The following is a 15,863-nucleotide window of genomic DNA, read 5'->3' as shown; positions in this document are numbered from 1 at the left end:
TGCACCAGATCACAGGGTACAAGACGCCATACAATGCAGTTGCAATGCATTTCTAAAATTGGTGCATGCACTACTTTGGTGCAATGTGGTACAATTTGAGCCCATTCAGCAAAATGAATGGGCTCAAATCGCACTGCACTGAATTGCACAGGAATGTGCTGCAATTCCTGTGCGATTCATAGTGTGAACCAGGGCTTATTTGTTGACTGACTCACTACCTCTGCTGAAGGTCTTTTCCAACCATCAACTACCCTTTTAGTGAAAGAACACTTTCTAAGATTAGTTTTGAACTTTCCTCCTGCTACTTTGAGGTCATGTCCCCATGTTCTTCACCTTGGCTTCATATTTAAAATACTGCACTCCTGAACCTTATCATTAGGTGCATTTTACACGCATTTATTAGCTGCAGTTCCATTGACTACTATTAGGTCACATGTTTTTCTGCATTTTCTGAAAGAATATCAAAAGTTTGCATGACACATCTTTGGTGTGCTTTCGTGGCAAAAACACATGACCTAATAGTGAGTTAGTCAGGTTGAAAAAAAGACACAAGTCCATCTAGTACTCCTTAGTTGATCCAGAGGAAGGCGAAAAACCCCAGCAAAGACTAATAGTAGTCAACTGGACCACGGCTAAAAATGCACGTAAAACACACCTAAACCACACATACACTGGCGCAGAGGTTCAAGCGCAGCACACCAGTGTGAACTCGGCCCAACTTCAATGCGGTACTAGAGTGGTGCTTCCGATATGGGGAACAGTGCCCTGTCTCAGTCGTCAGGCTAAAACCCTCACGCACAGAGGCAGTACTGTAATCCACTGGGGGTAAAAACTAACACTATAGCTTACCTATGGTCAATTGCTGCAGCACAAAGGAGACGGAACATAGATCAACGAATATACACGGCTGGGGGTAGCAAAGTGGGGGCACTTTTCATCTCACTCACTTTTTATATATTTATTAAATACATCTATTTTACTACTTGAGACACTTATCCTAGGTTCACACTGATGCCATGCAGGAATGACCCGATTACAGCGCTGGTTCCCACATCCCTCCTCTCCCGTAGGTAGTTCACACTGTCTTCTGCGAACCGCTGTGAGTGTCATTACATTGTTAATGACACCCCCAGATCGGGTCCCAGATCGCAGTGCGAACTGTGAATTCTCACAAGAATCGGATAGCATAGGTAAGAACACCCATGCGACCCGATTCTAGTGCGGGGAAAAATAGTCCCTGCACTTTGTGTGAATCTAATGCGAGTTCAGCCATACAACTGTATGGCTGAACTCGCATCTCACAGACATTGCATGTGATCGGCACCGCAGGTGCGAATCACATGGGATGTCTGATCGCACTGGTGTGAACCTGAAATGAAATTATAATCTGATGAAAAAAAAATTATCTTCAAAGAATAAAAAACAGAATGGCTAGCTTTATTCTCTTCTATAGTGGTAGTAAGCTTACCTTGAAGAAGTGATGCGATGAAAGCAGTCGCTACACTACTAGAACAGAGGAGTACTGCATGGTCCAGACGGTATTTGCCCTCTGGAATCCAGCCTAAAATAACTGCTGCAACGGCAGCCAAAAACCCAACCACCGTTGCTTGTACCTGCAGAGAGAGACAAAGTATTATTGAACTGAGAGAACATTATGAAACAGAAAAATGAATTCACATCAGTTATAAGAAAAATACATTATCTACTTATTTGTGATTTTATTTTTCCAAATAAGATCAAGAAGACTTTTGATTTCATTTTTCCTGTAATTTATCTAATCCCCAGGTTTATGTAGTATATTGTCACAGCAAAATTAGCACATTTAGGATTTACTTATTGGAATTTCTGACTATGCCCCTACCACAGCCCTTGCAAAACTAAATTAGGGAGTTTAACTTGGTCTGCTGCATTCCACAAAAAAAAAAAAAAAAAATATAAAAATGAATTGAGAATCCATTAAACGTTGAGCCTATCATTCAACTACTCTTGCATTCAAACTTTGCCAGAGCTCTTTTAGGACTGGCCACACGGTACAATGTGATTGTAAACCCTCATTTCTCTTTAGAAACAAATTAGAAGTGTGAAACAATCTTTTCAGTTAACAACCAATTACGCAGGCCCTCCCACCACAGTTGTGGTAAATATATAAGATCGAATTAAAACATGTATGGACTACCAGTTTAAAAGATAAAAGCTACTGATAAACCAGTCAATATCAATCTAAAAATTAAAGTAAAAAACCTACGGATATCAGAGATTATACACACACACACAGTATCTCACAAAAGTGAGTACACCCCTCACATTTTTTTTTGTAAATATTTTATTATATCTTTTCATGTGACAACACTGAAGAAATGACACTTTGATACAATGTAAAGTAGTTAGCGTACAGCTTGTATAAACAGTGTAAATTTGCTGTCCCCTGAAAATACCGCAACACACAGCCATTAACATCTAAACCCCTGGCAACAAAAGTGAGTACACCCCCAAGTGAAAATGTCCAAATTAGGCCCAATTAGCCACTTTCCCTCCCCAATGTCATGTGACTTGTTAGTGTTACAAGGTCTCAGGTGTGAATATGGGGCAGGTATGTTAAATTTAGTGTAATTGTTCTCACTCTCTCATACTGATCACTGGAAGTTCAACATGGCACCTCAAGGCAAAGAACTCTGAGGAAAAAAGAATTGTTCTACATAAAGATGGTCTAGGCTATAAGAAGATTGCCAAGACCCTGAAACTGAGCTGCAGCACGGTGGCCAAGACCATGCAGCGGTTTAACAGGAAAGGTTCCACTCAGAACAGGCCTCGCCATGATCAACCAAAGAAGTTGAGTGCACGTGTTCAGCGTCATATCCAGAGGTTGTCTTTGGGAAATAGACATATGAGTGCTGCCAGCATTGCTGCAGAGGTTGAAGGGGTGGGGGGTCAGTCTGTCAGTGCTCAGACCATATGCCGCACACTGCATCAAATTGGTCTGCATGGCTGTTGTCCCAGAAGGAAGCCTCTTCTAAAGATGATGCACAAGAAAGCCCACAAACAGTTGGGTGAAGACAAGCAGACTAATGCCTTGTACACACGAGCGGACTTTTCAACCGGACTGGTCCGACGGACCGAATCCGGCACACAATCCGACTATGTGTAGGCTTCATCGGACCTTCAGCGGACTGTTTGTCGAAAATCTGACGGACTTTAGATTTGGAACATGTTTCAAATCTTTACGTCAGAACTCCACCTGACCCAGTTCCTATCGAGAAATCCGCTCGTCTGTATGCTAGTCCGACGGACGAAAACCGACGCTAGGGCAGCTATTGGCTACTGGCTATGAACTTCCTTATTTTAGTCCGGTCGTACGTCCTCACGTACGAATCCGTCAGACTTTGTTGTGATCGTGTGTAGGCAAGTCCGTTTGTTTGAATGTCCGTCAGAAGTCCAGCGGAAGTCCGTCGGAAGTCCATCAAAAGTCCGTCGGAAAGACTGTTGGACTTTTGTTGCCGAAAAGTCCACCCGTGTGTACAAGGCATAAGGACATGGATTATTGAAACCATGTCTTGTGGTCTGATGAGACCAAGATAAATGTATTTGGTTCAGATTGTGTCAAGGGTGTGTGGCGGCAACCAAGTGAGGAGTACAAAGACAAGTATGTCTTGCCTACAGTGGGAGTGTCATGGTCTGGGGCTGCATGAGTGCTGCCGGCACTGGGAAGCTACAGTTCATTGCGGGAACCATGAATGCCAACATGTACTGTGACATACTGAAGCAGACCATGATCCCCTCCCTTCGGAGACTGGGCCGCAGGGCAGTATTCCAACATGATAACGACCCCAATCATACCTCCAAGATGACCACTGCCTTGCTAAAGCAGCTGGGGGTAAAGGTGATAGACTGGCCAAGCATGTCTCCCGACCTAAACCCTATTGAGCATCTGTGGGGCATCCTCAAATGGAAGGCGGAGGAGCGCAAGGTCTCTAACATCCACCAGCTCCGTGATGTCATGGAGGAGTGGAAGAGGACTCCAGTGGCAACCTGTGCAACTCTGGTGAACTCCATGCCTAAGAAGGTTAAGGCAGTGCTGAAAAATAATGGTGGCCACACAAAATATTGACACTTTGGGCCCAAATTGGAAATTTTCACTTAGGGGTGTACTCACTTTTGCTGCCAGCGGTTTAGACATTAACCAGTTCTGGACCAGCTGCCGCAGGTTGGCTCGGCTAGGCGAAGCGTCGTAGCTGTACGTCGGGCGTGGGCCACGACGATTGGATTAGCTTCAGAACCGATCAGTCTCCAGGCCCAAGCCAATGATTTCTGGCCTGGACCTGGTGATCAGTTCTGGCGAATGAAATCCTTCCCCTGCCTGTGGAAATTATGTCATCTCCCCTCGTGGAACTCTTTTCCGTTCCAGAGAGAGGAGAGAAGACATCTCTCCTACACTGACAGTACACATCCCCCCCCCCCCCCATTTAACCCCTTCACTCCCTGTCAGTGTCACCCAGTGCAGTGCTCATATTTTTTTTTTTTTTTTGATCACTGTACTGGTGTTATTTGTGACAATCAATCATTTTTAGGGTACTTAATGTTAGGCCCAGATAGGTCTAGGGACCACCCTAAACAAGGTTTAACCCCTTGATCACCCCCCCGTCACCAGTGACCACCGTATTAGGGTCACGGGTGACGCTGGTTAGCTAGTTTTTTTATTAAAGCATCAGGGCACCCGTCGTATATTACCTAAATAAAGGTTTAACCCCCTGATGACCAGGCGGGTAATATCAGTTAGGTTTTAGCGTCAGTCAGGGTCTGCGTCGCCCCAGGCAGCATCAGATTAGTGCCAGTAGCGCTAACACCCACGCACGCACCATACACCTCCCTTAGTAGTATAGTGTCTGGATTGATCGATATCTTTGATCTGATCAGAAAAAAAAAATTATAATATTATATATATATATATATATATATATATATATATATATATATATATATATATATATATATACACACATATACACATACATATACACACACACACACACACACACACACACACACGTCCCCAATAGTTTAGGGTTTACCAAAAATGCAGCGTTAGCGGGATCAGCCAAGATACCTACTAGCACCTGCGTTTAGTCCCTCCGCCCAGCCCAGGCCACCCAAGTGCAGGATCAATCAATCACTGTCACTTACAAAACACATAACTGCAGCACTCAGGCCTGATCCCTGTGAACGCTAACAGTTTTTTTTGGTAGCATTTGAAGCAGTTGCTGGCAGTCCGTGCTCTTTTTTTCCTGTGAGTCTCACTAGTGTACCAGTAAATTTAGAGTCCAAAATGTCCAATTGAAGGTACACTAGTGAAGAGGCCTACACGTTTCTGAGCATGACAGATGAGAGTGAAAAGGAAGTCACCCATCTGTCTGATTATGGCTCAGAATATGAACCAGTAGAAAGCAGCGGCACCTTGACAGACAACTCTGACGACGGAGTAGTGGTCCCTGCTAAGGTCAGGTGTATTCGACCCCGTTCTTCTGCTGTTGCTGAGGTGCAAGAACCGCAGGGCTCTCGTATGGAGCAGAGAGCCAGTACTAGTGGCACTCATCCTTCATGTGAACTGGCAAGCACCAGAGGGTTTGGTACATTCTGGTCTTACATCCAGCACTGCAGTAACACTTGGTGACGTGGCGAGTCCCATAAGTGCAGTTCAAGCTAGTGAGGTGGCTAGCGCAACTAGTGTCCCACAGCCACCAAGAAGATGAACACAGGCCCATCGAACCCATAATGCCCTTCCTGCTGCATTTGCCAATCCGAATTGGGAGCCCACCACTGCTGCAGTACTTGTACTTCCCCCATTCACTGGCCAACCCGGAATTCAGGTGGAAACAGTTGATTTTACGTCACTTGATTTTTATTGGCCATTTGCACGAAAGATCTCTATAGATCTGTTGTGGACCAAAGCAATTTGTATGCTGGTCAATTTATAACCGCTAATCCCCAGTTGACCCTTGCCAGAGATTGGAAACCTATTACGGTTTCCGAATTTAAGACCTTCCTGGGCCTATCCCTCCTCATGGGCATAGTTTAAAAAAAGTGAGTTGCGGTCATATTGGTCCACTGACCCAATTCACCATATGCCCGTGTTCTCTGCCTCCATGACCAGGACATGATATGAGCAGATCTTGCGGTTCATGCATTTCAATGACAATGAACTCCGCCATCCTCGGGGTGACCAGATCGGCTCCACAAAATTCGGCCCCTCGTAAACCACTTAAACCAGCAGTTTGCAGCCTTGTTTACTCCCGATCAAGTTGTCTGCGTTGATGAGTGCCTGATTAAGTTTTCTGGCCGCTTGTCCATCAAACAGTATCTTCCCAGCAAGCGTTCCAGATATGGGGTCAAGATGTATAAGCTCTGTGACAGGACAACAGGCTATACATATAGTTTTTTAATTTACGAGGGAAGAGATAGTCATGTAGAGCTGGAGAACTGTCCAGACTACATAGGGAGCGCTGGTAAGATTGTGTGGGACTTGGTGTCACCCTTATTCGGAAAGAGGTACCACTTGTATGTGGACAATTATTACACAAGCGTGACACTTTTTAGTCACCTTTATTTATTGTAGAATTGGCGCATGTGAGACCATGCGTTCTAATCGCCGGTGCTTCCCCCAAGAGCTTGTAGAGTTCTGACTTAAATGGGGGGGGGGGGGGGCCTGCTTGAAATGTAATAATTTGTTAGCAGTGAAGTGGAGGAATTCACGGAATGTTTTCATTCACGCAAATAGGACAGTCCAAATTCCTACGGCAATTTGTGTTGTGGGGAAACCCCTCTCTGTCCACGAATAAAACCTTAACAAGGTGGGTGGACCTCAACGACCAGTTGCTGGCACCGTACCCAATTGCCCGTAAGGCCAGACGCTGGTATAAAAAAAAAGTGTCTGTATATTTATTCCAATTGGCTCGGCTGAATGCTTTTGTGCTATACAAAGCTTCAGGACGAACAGAATCCTTCCTAAAATTCCAGAAAGAGATCATCACAGCCCTTCTGTTTCCAGACGGTGCTTTGACCCACCTTCCCAACGCAAGTGCAGTAAGCCGGCTGCATAAGAGGCAATTTCCGTATGTCCTACCTGGTACCCCTGCCCAAAGAACACCCCAAAGAAGATGTCATGTCTGCAGAAAACGCGGATTTAGGCGTGACACCTGCTTTTATTGTCCCCACTGTCCTGACCAACCTGGGCTCTGCATCGGTGACTGTTTCAAACGCTACCACACACTAGTGGAGTATTAGCGTAGGGTAAAGCACTACACAGTCCTAGGGCACACCTACACAGGGTCTCGAAAGATGAGATAGCCATCACATTTTGAGAGACCCTAATCTGGAACGTTTATAGTTTATTTAAAAGTGCAAAATAAAATAAATACATTTTAAAAAAGCCAAAAATGGTTGTGGTTTTATTTTTCTTCTCTCTCTATTGTTATTATTATTATTATACAGTATTTATATAGCGCCAACAGTTTACGTAGCGCTTTACAACTTGAGGGTAGACAGTACAAATACAGTACAATTTGATACAGTAGGAATCAGAGGGCCCTGCTCCTTAGAGCTTACAATCTAAGAGGGAAGGTCAAGAGATACAAGAGGTAATAACTGTGGGTGATGTGGTGATTGAGAAGATAAATGTACAGTTGTTAGGTGGGGGCCAGATAGGCTTCTCTGAAGAGATGAGTTTTCAGGGATCGTCTGAAAGTGGATAAAGTAGGAGAAAATCGGACGGATTGGGGTAGAGCATTCCAGAGGATGGGGGAGGCTCTGGAGAAGTCCTGAAGGCGAGCATGGGATGAGGTGACAAGGGAGTTTGAGAGCAGGAGGTCTTGGGAGGAGCGAAGAGAACGATTAGGTTGGTATTTTGTGACTAGGTTAGAGATGTAGCTAGGGGCCAGGTTGTGGATGGCTTTGTAAGTTATAGTTAGTATCTTGAATTTAATTCGGTGACTGAGTGGCAGCCAATGGAGGGATTGGCAGAGGGGTGTAGCAGACGCTGAGCGGTTTGTGTGGTGGATGAGCCTGGCCGCAGCGTTCATGATGGACTGAAGTGGGGATAGCCTATTTAGAGGTAAACCAATGAGGAGGGAGTTGCAGTAGTCAAGGCGGGAGATGACCAGGGAGTGGATTAGAAGCTTTGTAGTGTCATTGGTTAGGAAGGGGCGTATCTTGGAGATGTTGCGAAGACAGAGGCGGCAAGCTTTGGATAGTGATAGAATGTGGGGTCGAAAGGTTAGTTCAGAGTCCAGGATTACACCTAGGACCTTGGCGTGGGGAGATGGGTTGATAGTTGAGCCGTTGATCTTGACAGGGAGATCAGGGGAAGTGGCACCTGAGGGAGGAAATATCATGAGCTCAGTTTTGGATAGGTTGAGTTTGAGAAAGTGATGTGACATCCAGGCTGATATGTCTGCTAGTAAGTTGGTAATGCGTGAGGAGACAGATGGAGAGAGCTGGGGGGTGGAGAGATAGATTTGGGTGTCATCAGCGTAGAGATGATATTTAAAGCCGTGGGAGGCAATCAACTGACCCAAGGAGGTGGTGTAGATTGAGAAAAGGAGAGGTCCAAGAACAGAACCTTGGGGGACCCCAACGGAAAAAGGAAGAGGAGAAGAGGAAGCAGAGTTGTAAGTGACACTGAAGGAGCGGTGGGATAGGTAGGATGAGAACCAGCGAAGAGTACAGTCACGGAGACCAAAGGAGTGGAGTTTTTTGAGGAGGAGGGGGTGGTCCACTGTGTCAAAGGCAGCAGAGAGATCCAGGAGAAGTAGTACAGAATAGTGTCCGTTCTATTGTTCTCTCTCTTATGTTCGCTCTCTATTGTTACTGTATTTTAGAACTGTAATGTTATATTTTTACTACGTTTTATTGTATTTGCTTTGCAGGTATGGTATGACTTACTGTTATACTGTAATGTTACTTTGTTTTATTGTTAACCATCATTTGCTTAGCAGGTACGCCATTCAGCTGCAGCACGGGTTTATTTATTCTGACAGCAACAGCGTTTGCTCCCACGATACGTAAAGACGCGACTCCGCTGTGGGAGGCAATTCCACCACCACAGTTAAAAAAAAGAGCATATATGCTGAAGCATGGGGGCAGCGGTGGTAGAGGAGCGATTTGCTCCTAACATTAGAGGTGGAGTGCCCCCATGATTCGGCATATATTTTTTAGTCACAGACTGCGTTAAAAAATATATTTTATTTTTAATATGTTTCATTGTATTTGCTTTGCAGGTATGGTATGTCTTACTGTTATACTGTAATGTTACTTTGTTTTATTGTTAACCATCATTTGCTTAGCAGGTACGGCATTCAGCTGCAGCACCGCTTTATTTATCTTGACAGCAACAGTGTTTGCTCTCACGATACATAAATCAGCTACTCCAGCGCTGTAGGAGGCGATTTCACCATCGTCCACAGGCTGCATGAAAAAAAGAACATTACAATATATGCCCAACAAGGACCAGCAACGTACTGGTATGTTGCTGGATTTTGAGTGGTTATACCAGAATGATGCCTGCAGGTTTAGGAATCATCTTGGCATCATTCTTTTCAGCCAGCGGTCGGCTTTCATGTAAAAGCAATCCTAGCAGCTAATTAGACTCTAGACTGCTTTTACAAGCAGTGGGTGGGAACAACCCCCCTCCGCCGTCTTCTATGGATTTCTCTGGCTCTCCTGTCCCACCAGGGAACCTGAGAATGCAGCCGGTGGTTCCCGCCAGCTGACCATAGAGCTGATTGGAGACCAGAACTGCTCCAATCATCTCTATGGCCTAAGAAACTGAGCGCTACAAGCATTTCATGACTTATGTTTCGGCGGATATAAACAGCGCCATTGGGAAATTGGGACAGCATTTTATCACACCGATCTTGGTGTGGTCAGATGCTTTGAATACCTGTCACTACCTATTGCTATCATAGGGGATATTTACATTCCCTGAGAAAACAATAAAAGTGATTAAAAAAATTAAAAATGAAAAGGAACAGTTTAAAAAAAAAAAAAAAAACATCCCTGTCCCCCCATGCTCACGCGCAAGGGCGAATGCAAGCGTCGGTCTGGTGTCATATGTAAACAGCAATTGCACCATGCATGTGAGGTATCACCGCGAAGGTCAGATTGAGGGCAGTAATTGTAGCAGTAGACCTCCTCTGTAAATCTAAAGTGGTAACCTGTAAAGGATTTTAAAAATGTACAGTATGTAGTTTGTCGCCACTGCACGTTTGTGCGCAATTTTAAAGCATGTCATGTTTGGCAAAAGATCATCTTTTTTTATTTCATCAAATATTCAGGCAATATAGTGTGTTTTAGTGCATTAAAATAAAAAAAAAGTGTTTAATTTTTTTTAAATTGCGTGCAAATACTGTGAAAAAAAAAATTGCAACACCCACCATTTTAATCTGTAGGGCTTTTGCTTTAAAAAAATATATATAATGTTTGGGGGTTCAAAGTAAATTTCTAGCAAAAAAAAATTTTTCATGTAAACAAAAAAAGTGTCTGAAAGGGCTTTGTCTTCAATTGGTTAGAAGAGTGGGTGATGTGTGACATAAGCTTCTAATGTTTTGCATAAAATGCCAGGACAGTTCAACCCCCCCAAATGACCCCTTTTTGGAAAGTAGACACCCCAAGCTATTTGCTGAGAGGTATTTCGAGTCCATGGAATATTTTATATTTTGACACAAGTTTCGGAAAAATTACACATTTTTTTTTTTTTGCACATAGTTGTCACTAAATGATATATTGTTCAAACATGCCATGGGCATATGTGAAATTACACCCCAAAATACATTCTGCTGCTTCTCCTGAGTATAGGGATACCACATATGTGAGACTTTTTGGGAGCCTAGCCTTATACAGGACACCGCTTTCAGGCTTTCTAAGGGCGCAAAATGGTGCTTTTCACTTCCTCACTACCTATCACAGTTACGGAGGCCCTGAAATGTCCAGATAGCACAACCCCCCCCCAAATGACCCAACTTTGGTATTTGCTAAGAGGCATGGTGAGTATTTTGCAGCTCTCATTTGTTTTTGAAAAATTAAGAAAAGAAAAATGTATTTATTTTCAAAACTTTGTGACAAAAAGCAAGATCTGCAAAATAATCAACATGCCTCTCAGCAAATAGCTTGAAGTGTCTTCTTTCCAAAATGGGGTCATGGGGGGGAGATTGTCCTATCTTGACATTTCAGGAGCTTTGAAACTAATAGGTAGTGAGGAGTGAAATAAAAAATGTACGCCCTTAGAAATCTTGAAGGCGGTGCTTGGTTTTCGGGGTCCCGTACGCGGCTAGGCTCCCAAAAAGTCCCACACATGTGGTATCCCTGTACTCAGGAGAAGCAGCAGAATGTATTTTGGGGTGAAATTTCACATATGCCCATGGCCTGTGTGAGCAATATATCATTTAGTGACAACTTTGTGTAATATTTTTTAATATTCAATGGGCTCAACATGCCTCTCAGCAATTTCCTTGGGGTGTCTACTTTCCAAAATTAGGTCATGGGGGGGGGGGGTTGTACTGCCCTGCCATTTTAGCACCTCAAGAAATTTAGATGAGGCGGTCATAAACTAAAAGCTGAGTAAATTCCAGAAAATGGACCCTAGTTTGTAGATGCTATAACTTTTGCGCAAACCAATAAATATATGCTTATTGACGTTTTTTTTTTACCAAAGACATGTGGCTGAATACATTTTGGCCTAAATGTATGACTAAAATTGAGTTTATTGGATTTTTTTTTTTTATAACAAAAAGTAGAAAATATAATTTTTCCCAAAATTTTCAGTCTTTATTCCGTTTATATCGCAAAAAAAAAAAAAAAAAAAAAAACGCAGACACAATCAAATACCATCAAAAGAAAGCTCTATTTGTGGGAAAAAAAGGACACAAAAATTTAGTTTAGGTACAACATTGCATGACCGCGCAATTACCAGTTAAAGCAGCGCAGTGCAAAAATGTAAAAAGTGCTCTGGTCATTGAGCAGCCAAATCTTCCGGGGCTGAAGTGGTTAATGGCTGTGTGTTGAGTTATTTTGAGGGGACAGCAAATTTACACTGTTATACAAGCTGTACACTCACTACTTTACATTGTAGCAAAGAGTCATTTCTTCAGTGTTGTCACATGAAAAGATCTAATAAAATTAATTACAAAAATGTGAGGGGTGTACTCACTTTTGTGAGAATATATTTTATATATATATATATATATATATATATATATATATATATATATATATATATATATATATATATATATACACATACATACACACACACACATATACATACATACACATATATACATATACACACACACATACACACATACATACACACATACACAATGTGAAATTTTCCACATGTTGTCATGTTACAATCAAAAACGTAAATGTATTTTATTGGGATTTTAGGTGGTAGACCATCACAAAGTGGCACATAATTGTGATGCGGAAAGAAAATAAGTGTCTTTCAATTTTTATTTTTTTTTACAAATAAATATCTGAAAAGTGTGGTGTGCATGTGTAGTCAGCTGCCTTTACTCTGATACCCCTAATTAAGATCTAGTGGAGCCTTCAGAAGTCACCTAATTAGTAAATAGAGTCCACCTGTGTGTAATTTAATCTGAGTATAAATACAGCTGCTCTGTGAAGCCCTCAGAGGTTTGTTAGAGAACCTTAGTGAACAAACAGCATCATGAAGGCCAAGGAACACACCAGATATGTCAGGGATAAAGTTGTGGAGAATTTTAAAGCAGGGTTAGGTTATAACCCTGCTTTGAACATCTCATGGAGCACTGTTTAATCCATCATCTGAAAATGGAAAGAGTATGGCACAACTGCAAACATGGCAAAACATGGCAGTCCAACTAAACCGACAGGCTGGGCTAATCAGAGAGGCAGCCAAGAGGCTCAGGTAGGAGAATCTGTCCACAGGACAACTATTAGTCATGCACTCCACAAATCTGGCCTTTATGGAAGGATGGCAAGAAGAAAGTCATTGTTGAAAGAAAGCCATCAAAAGTCCAGTTTGCAGTTTGTGAGAAGCCATGTGGGTGACACAGCAAACATGTGGAAGAAGTTGCTCTGGTCAGATGAGACCAAAATTTTACTTTGTGCCCTAAAAGCAAAACGCTATGCGTGGAGGAAAACTAACTGCACACCATCCCCACCATGAAACATGGTAGTGGTAGCATCAGGTGGCGAGGATGCTTTTCTTCCGCAGGGACAGGTAAACTGGTCAGAGTTGATCTGAAGGTGGATGGAGCCAAATACAGGGCAATCTTAGAAGAAACCCTGTGAGAGTCTGCAGAAGACTAGAGACAGGGGCAGAGGTTCACCTTCCAAGCAGGACAACGACCCTAAACATACAGCCAGAGCTACAATGGAATCGTTTAGAACAAAGGATATTCATGTGTTAGAATGACCCAGTCAAAGTCCAGACCTAAATCCAATTGAGAATCTGTGGCAAGACTTGAAAATTGCTGTTCAGAGATGTTTTCCATCCAATCTGACAGAGCTTGAGCTATTTTGCAGAGAAGAATGGGCAAAAATTTCACTCTAGATGTGTAAAGCTGGTAGAGACATACCCAAAAAGACTTGCAGCTGTAATTGCAGCGAAAGGTGGTTCTACAAAGTAATGACTCAGGGGGGCCGAATACAAATGCACACCACACTTTTCAGATATTTGTAAAAAAAAAAAAAAAAAATCAAAACCATTATCCTTTTCCTTCCACTTCACAATTATGCGCCACTTTGTGTTGGTCTATCACATAAAATCCCAATACATTTACGTTTTTGGTTGTAACATGACAAAATGTGGAAAATTTCAAGGAGCATAAATACTTTTTCAAGGCATTGTATATGGACAGGTCTTCAGGATGCAGAGAGCTGGTGAGTGTCAGTTTGCTGGAGCAGCTGGCTTAGGTTCTCAGCAGCTCACTGAGAGGCTGATCCAGCTGTCGGTCCAGGCATCGGGTTTATCCCGACCTAATGATTGGGAACATTTCAGAGCCTGGATAAGCTCTGTGACATCAGCCGACACAGCCACTTCCGGCTGAAAATGGGTCACGGGAGTGCAGAATGAACTGCACTTCTGTGAACCATAGGAGAAATATAACCAAAAAAAGCTTTGGCTATACTTCTCCTTTAATCTTATATGCAACCTATGTTATCTGCTATGCTGAAAATAATGTTGGTCTACAGCAGGCATATGCAATTAGCAGACCTCCAGCTGTTGCACAACTACAAGTCCCATGAGGCATAGCAAGACGCTGACAGCCACAAGTATGACACCCAGAGGCAAAGGCATGTTGGGACTTGTAGTTTTGCAACAGCTGGAGGTCAGCTAGTTGCATATCCCTGTTCTATAGGTATATACAGTAAACAGCACTTACAGATGAGACTAAAAGAGTAGCAGTATATAGATTTGATAAAAGTTCACTCTGGAAAAATAGCCAAAGACAAAACGCATGTACCTTGATAAACGCACAGCACCATGTTTGATATCTGTTCACTCTCCGGTTGTCCAGAATCAGCACCGGAAACTTCTAGCCATTCACCATTGACACCATGCAACTCAAGTGTCACTCAGCCACCCTATGCTACATATATCCTGTGACATGTCATGTGTTACTGTCAAAGATGTAGATAGCAGCAGAGTGGCTGAGCGACACCATGAGTTGCATGGTTTCACTGGTAAATGGCCAACAGTTTCCAATCCTGATTGCTGGACAACCAGAGTGCAGACAGAAATCAAACATAGTGCTAAGCATTTATCATGGTACATATTTTAAAGCGCAATTCTGGGGTGAACTTCCACTTTAAAAAGCAATCATTTTGTCAGTACCATAATATTAAAAAGTAGGGATGTATGTAAGATTGGAAGCATGCATCAAAAATAAATACCTGCTTTAAAGCCAGATTTCCAATAATCAGATTCCACTTCTCAATAGGGGAATCCATTTTCCCAACATTAACCTGCAATAAACACATACAAGTGACATTTTTACAGATAATTTGCTGAAGAATCTAATACAAGCAGACACATTCAGTGCTGGTTCTCAGTTATAATTTGTCTCTTAGATGGGCAAATCTTGTCAGTTTCTCCACCACCTGCATATAACTAAATAAATGGAGCTCAGCTACTACCTACTGTAGTTGGCCGACATCTAAATATTCAGTGCTGCCAGAAAACAAAACTCATTGAAATGTCATATTTGCCTGAACTACTAGTTATTAGTGAGCCAAAACACTTGACCTTTCAGCTGATCTAGTGTTGTCTGCAGCTTGCATTCTCTATCCACTCCTATAGGATTCTACAATAGATTTTGAGACACAAATGGTTTTATTACTCTAGTCGATTTTCATAAAAATACAAATGAGACTTGCATACAAATGCAGTCATGCAAGCAGAATTTCCATCCTACTCTATAATCATTTTCGCAGACTTCCATGGTGATAGAATAGCTCACTTAATCCCACATACCGGTTAATCTTACACGGATCAAGTTTAAGGCTGGGTTCACACTGGTCCGACAAACGCTCCGACATTGGGAGCTCATGTCGCATGACGTGTGAAATTTAATGTTTCCCTATGGGAGCCGTCCTAACTGGTCCGACACAAGTCGTTCCGACTTTAGAAATGCTCCCTGTACTACTTTGGTCCGACTTTGATCCTACTTCAGCCTATTGACTATCATTGAAGTCGGATCAAAGTCGGATTGCCGTCTCGCATGATCCGACTTCGGCACGCGACTTGTGCTCAGATCATCTTGAGGGGGAACTCCGCGCCAAATTTTAGATAAAAATCCGGCATGGGTTCCCCCTCCAAGAGCATACCAGGC

General features: G+C 42.8%; 1 protein-coding gene across 5 annotated transcripts in view; it reads right to left on the bottom strand.

Moving 5' to 3' along the window:
• SLC41A2 (solute carrier family 41 member 2) overlaps positions 1–15,863 on the bottom strand; it is a 192,275-nt gene that overhangs the window by 65,125 nt on the left and 111,287 nt on the right. For all 5 annotated transcript variants that reach the window (XM_073620286.1, XM_073620285.1, XM_073620284.1 and 2 more), the window contains 2 exons: positions 14,926–14,997; positions 1,469–1,613 (listed from right to left, as the gene is read on the bottom strand). In XM_073620286.1, coding sequence (XP_073476387.1) covers positions 1,469–1,613; positions 14,926–14,997 — 217 coding nt within the window. The remainder of the gene's footprint in view (positions 1–1,468; positions 1,614–14,925; positions 14,998–15,863) is intronic.

The sequence above is a fragment of the Aquarana catesbeiana genome, linkage group LG03 (assembly GCF_042186555.1).
Source record: "Aquarana catesbeiana isolate 2022-GZ linkage group LG03, ASM4218655v1, whole genome shotgun sequence".
Lineage (NCBI taxonomy): Eukaryota > Metazoa > Chordata > Amphibia > Anura > Ranidae > Aquarana > Aquarana catesbeiana.
Note: the sequence above shows the minus strand (reverse complement) of the source record. Positions and strands in the feature narration are given on the sequence as shown.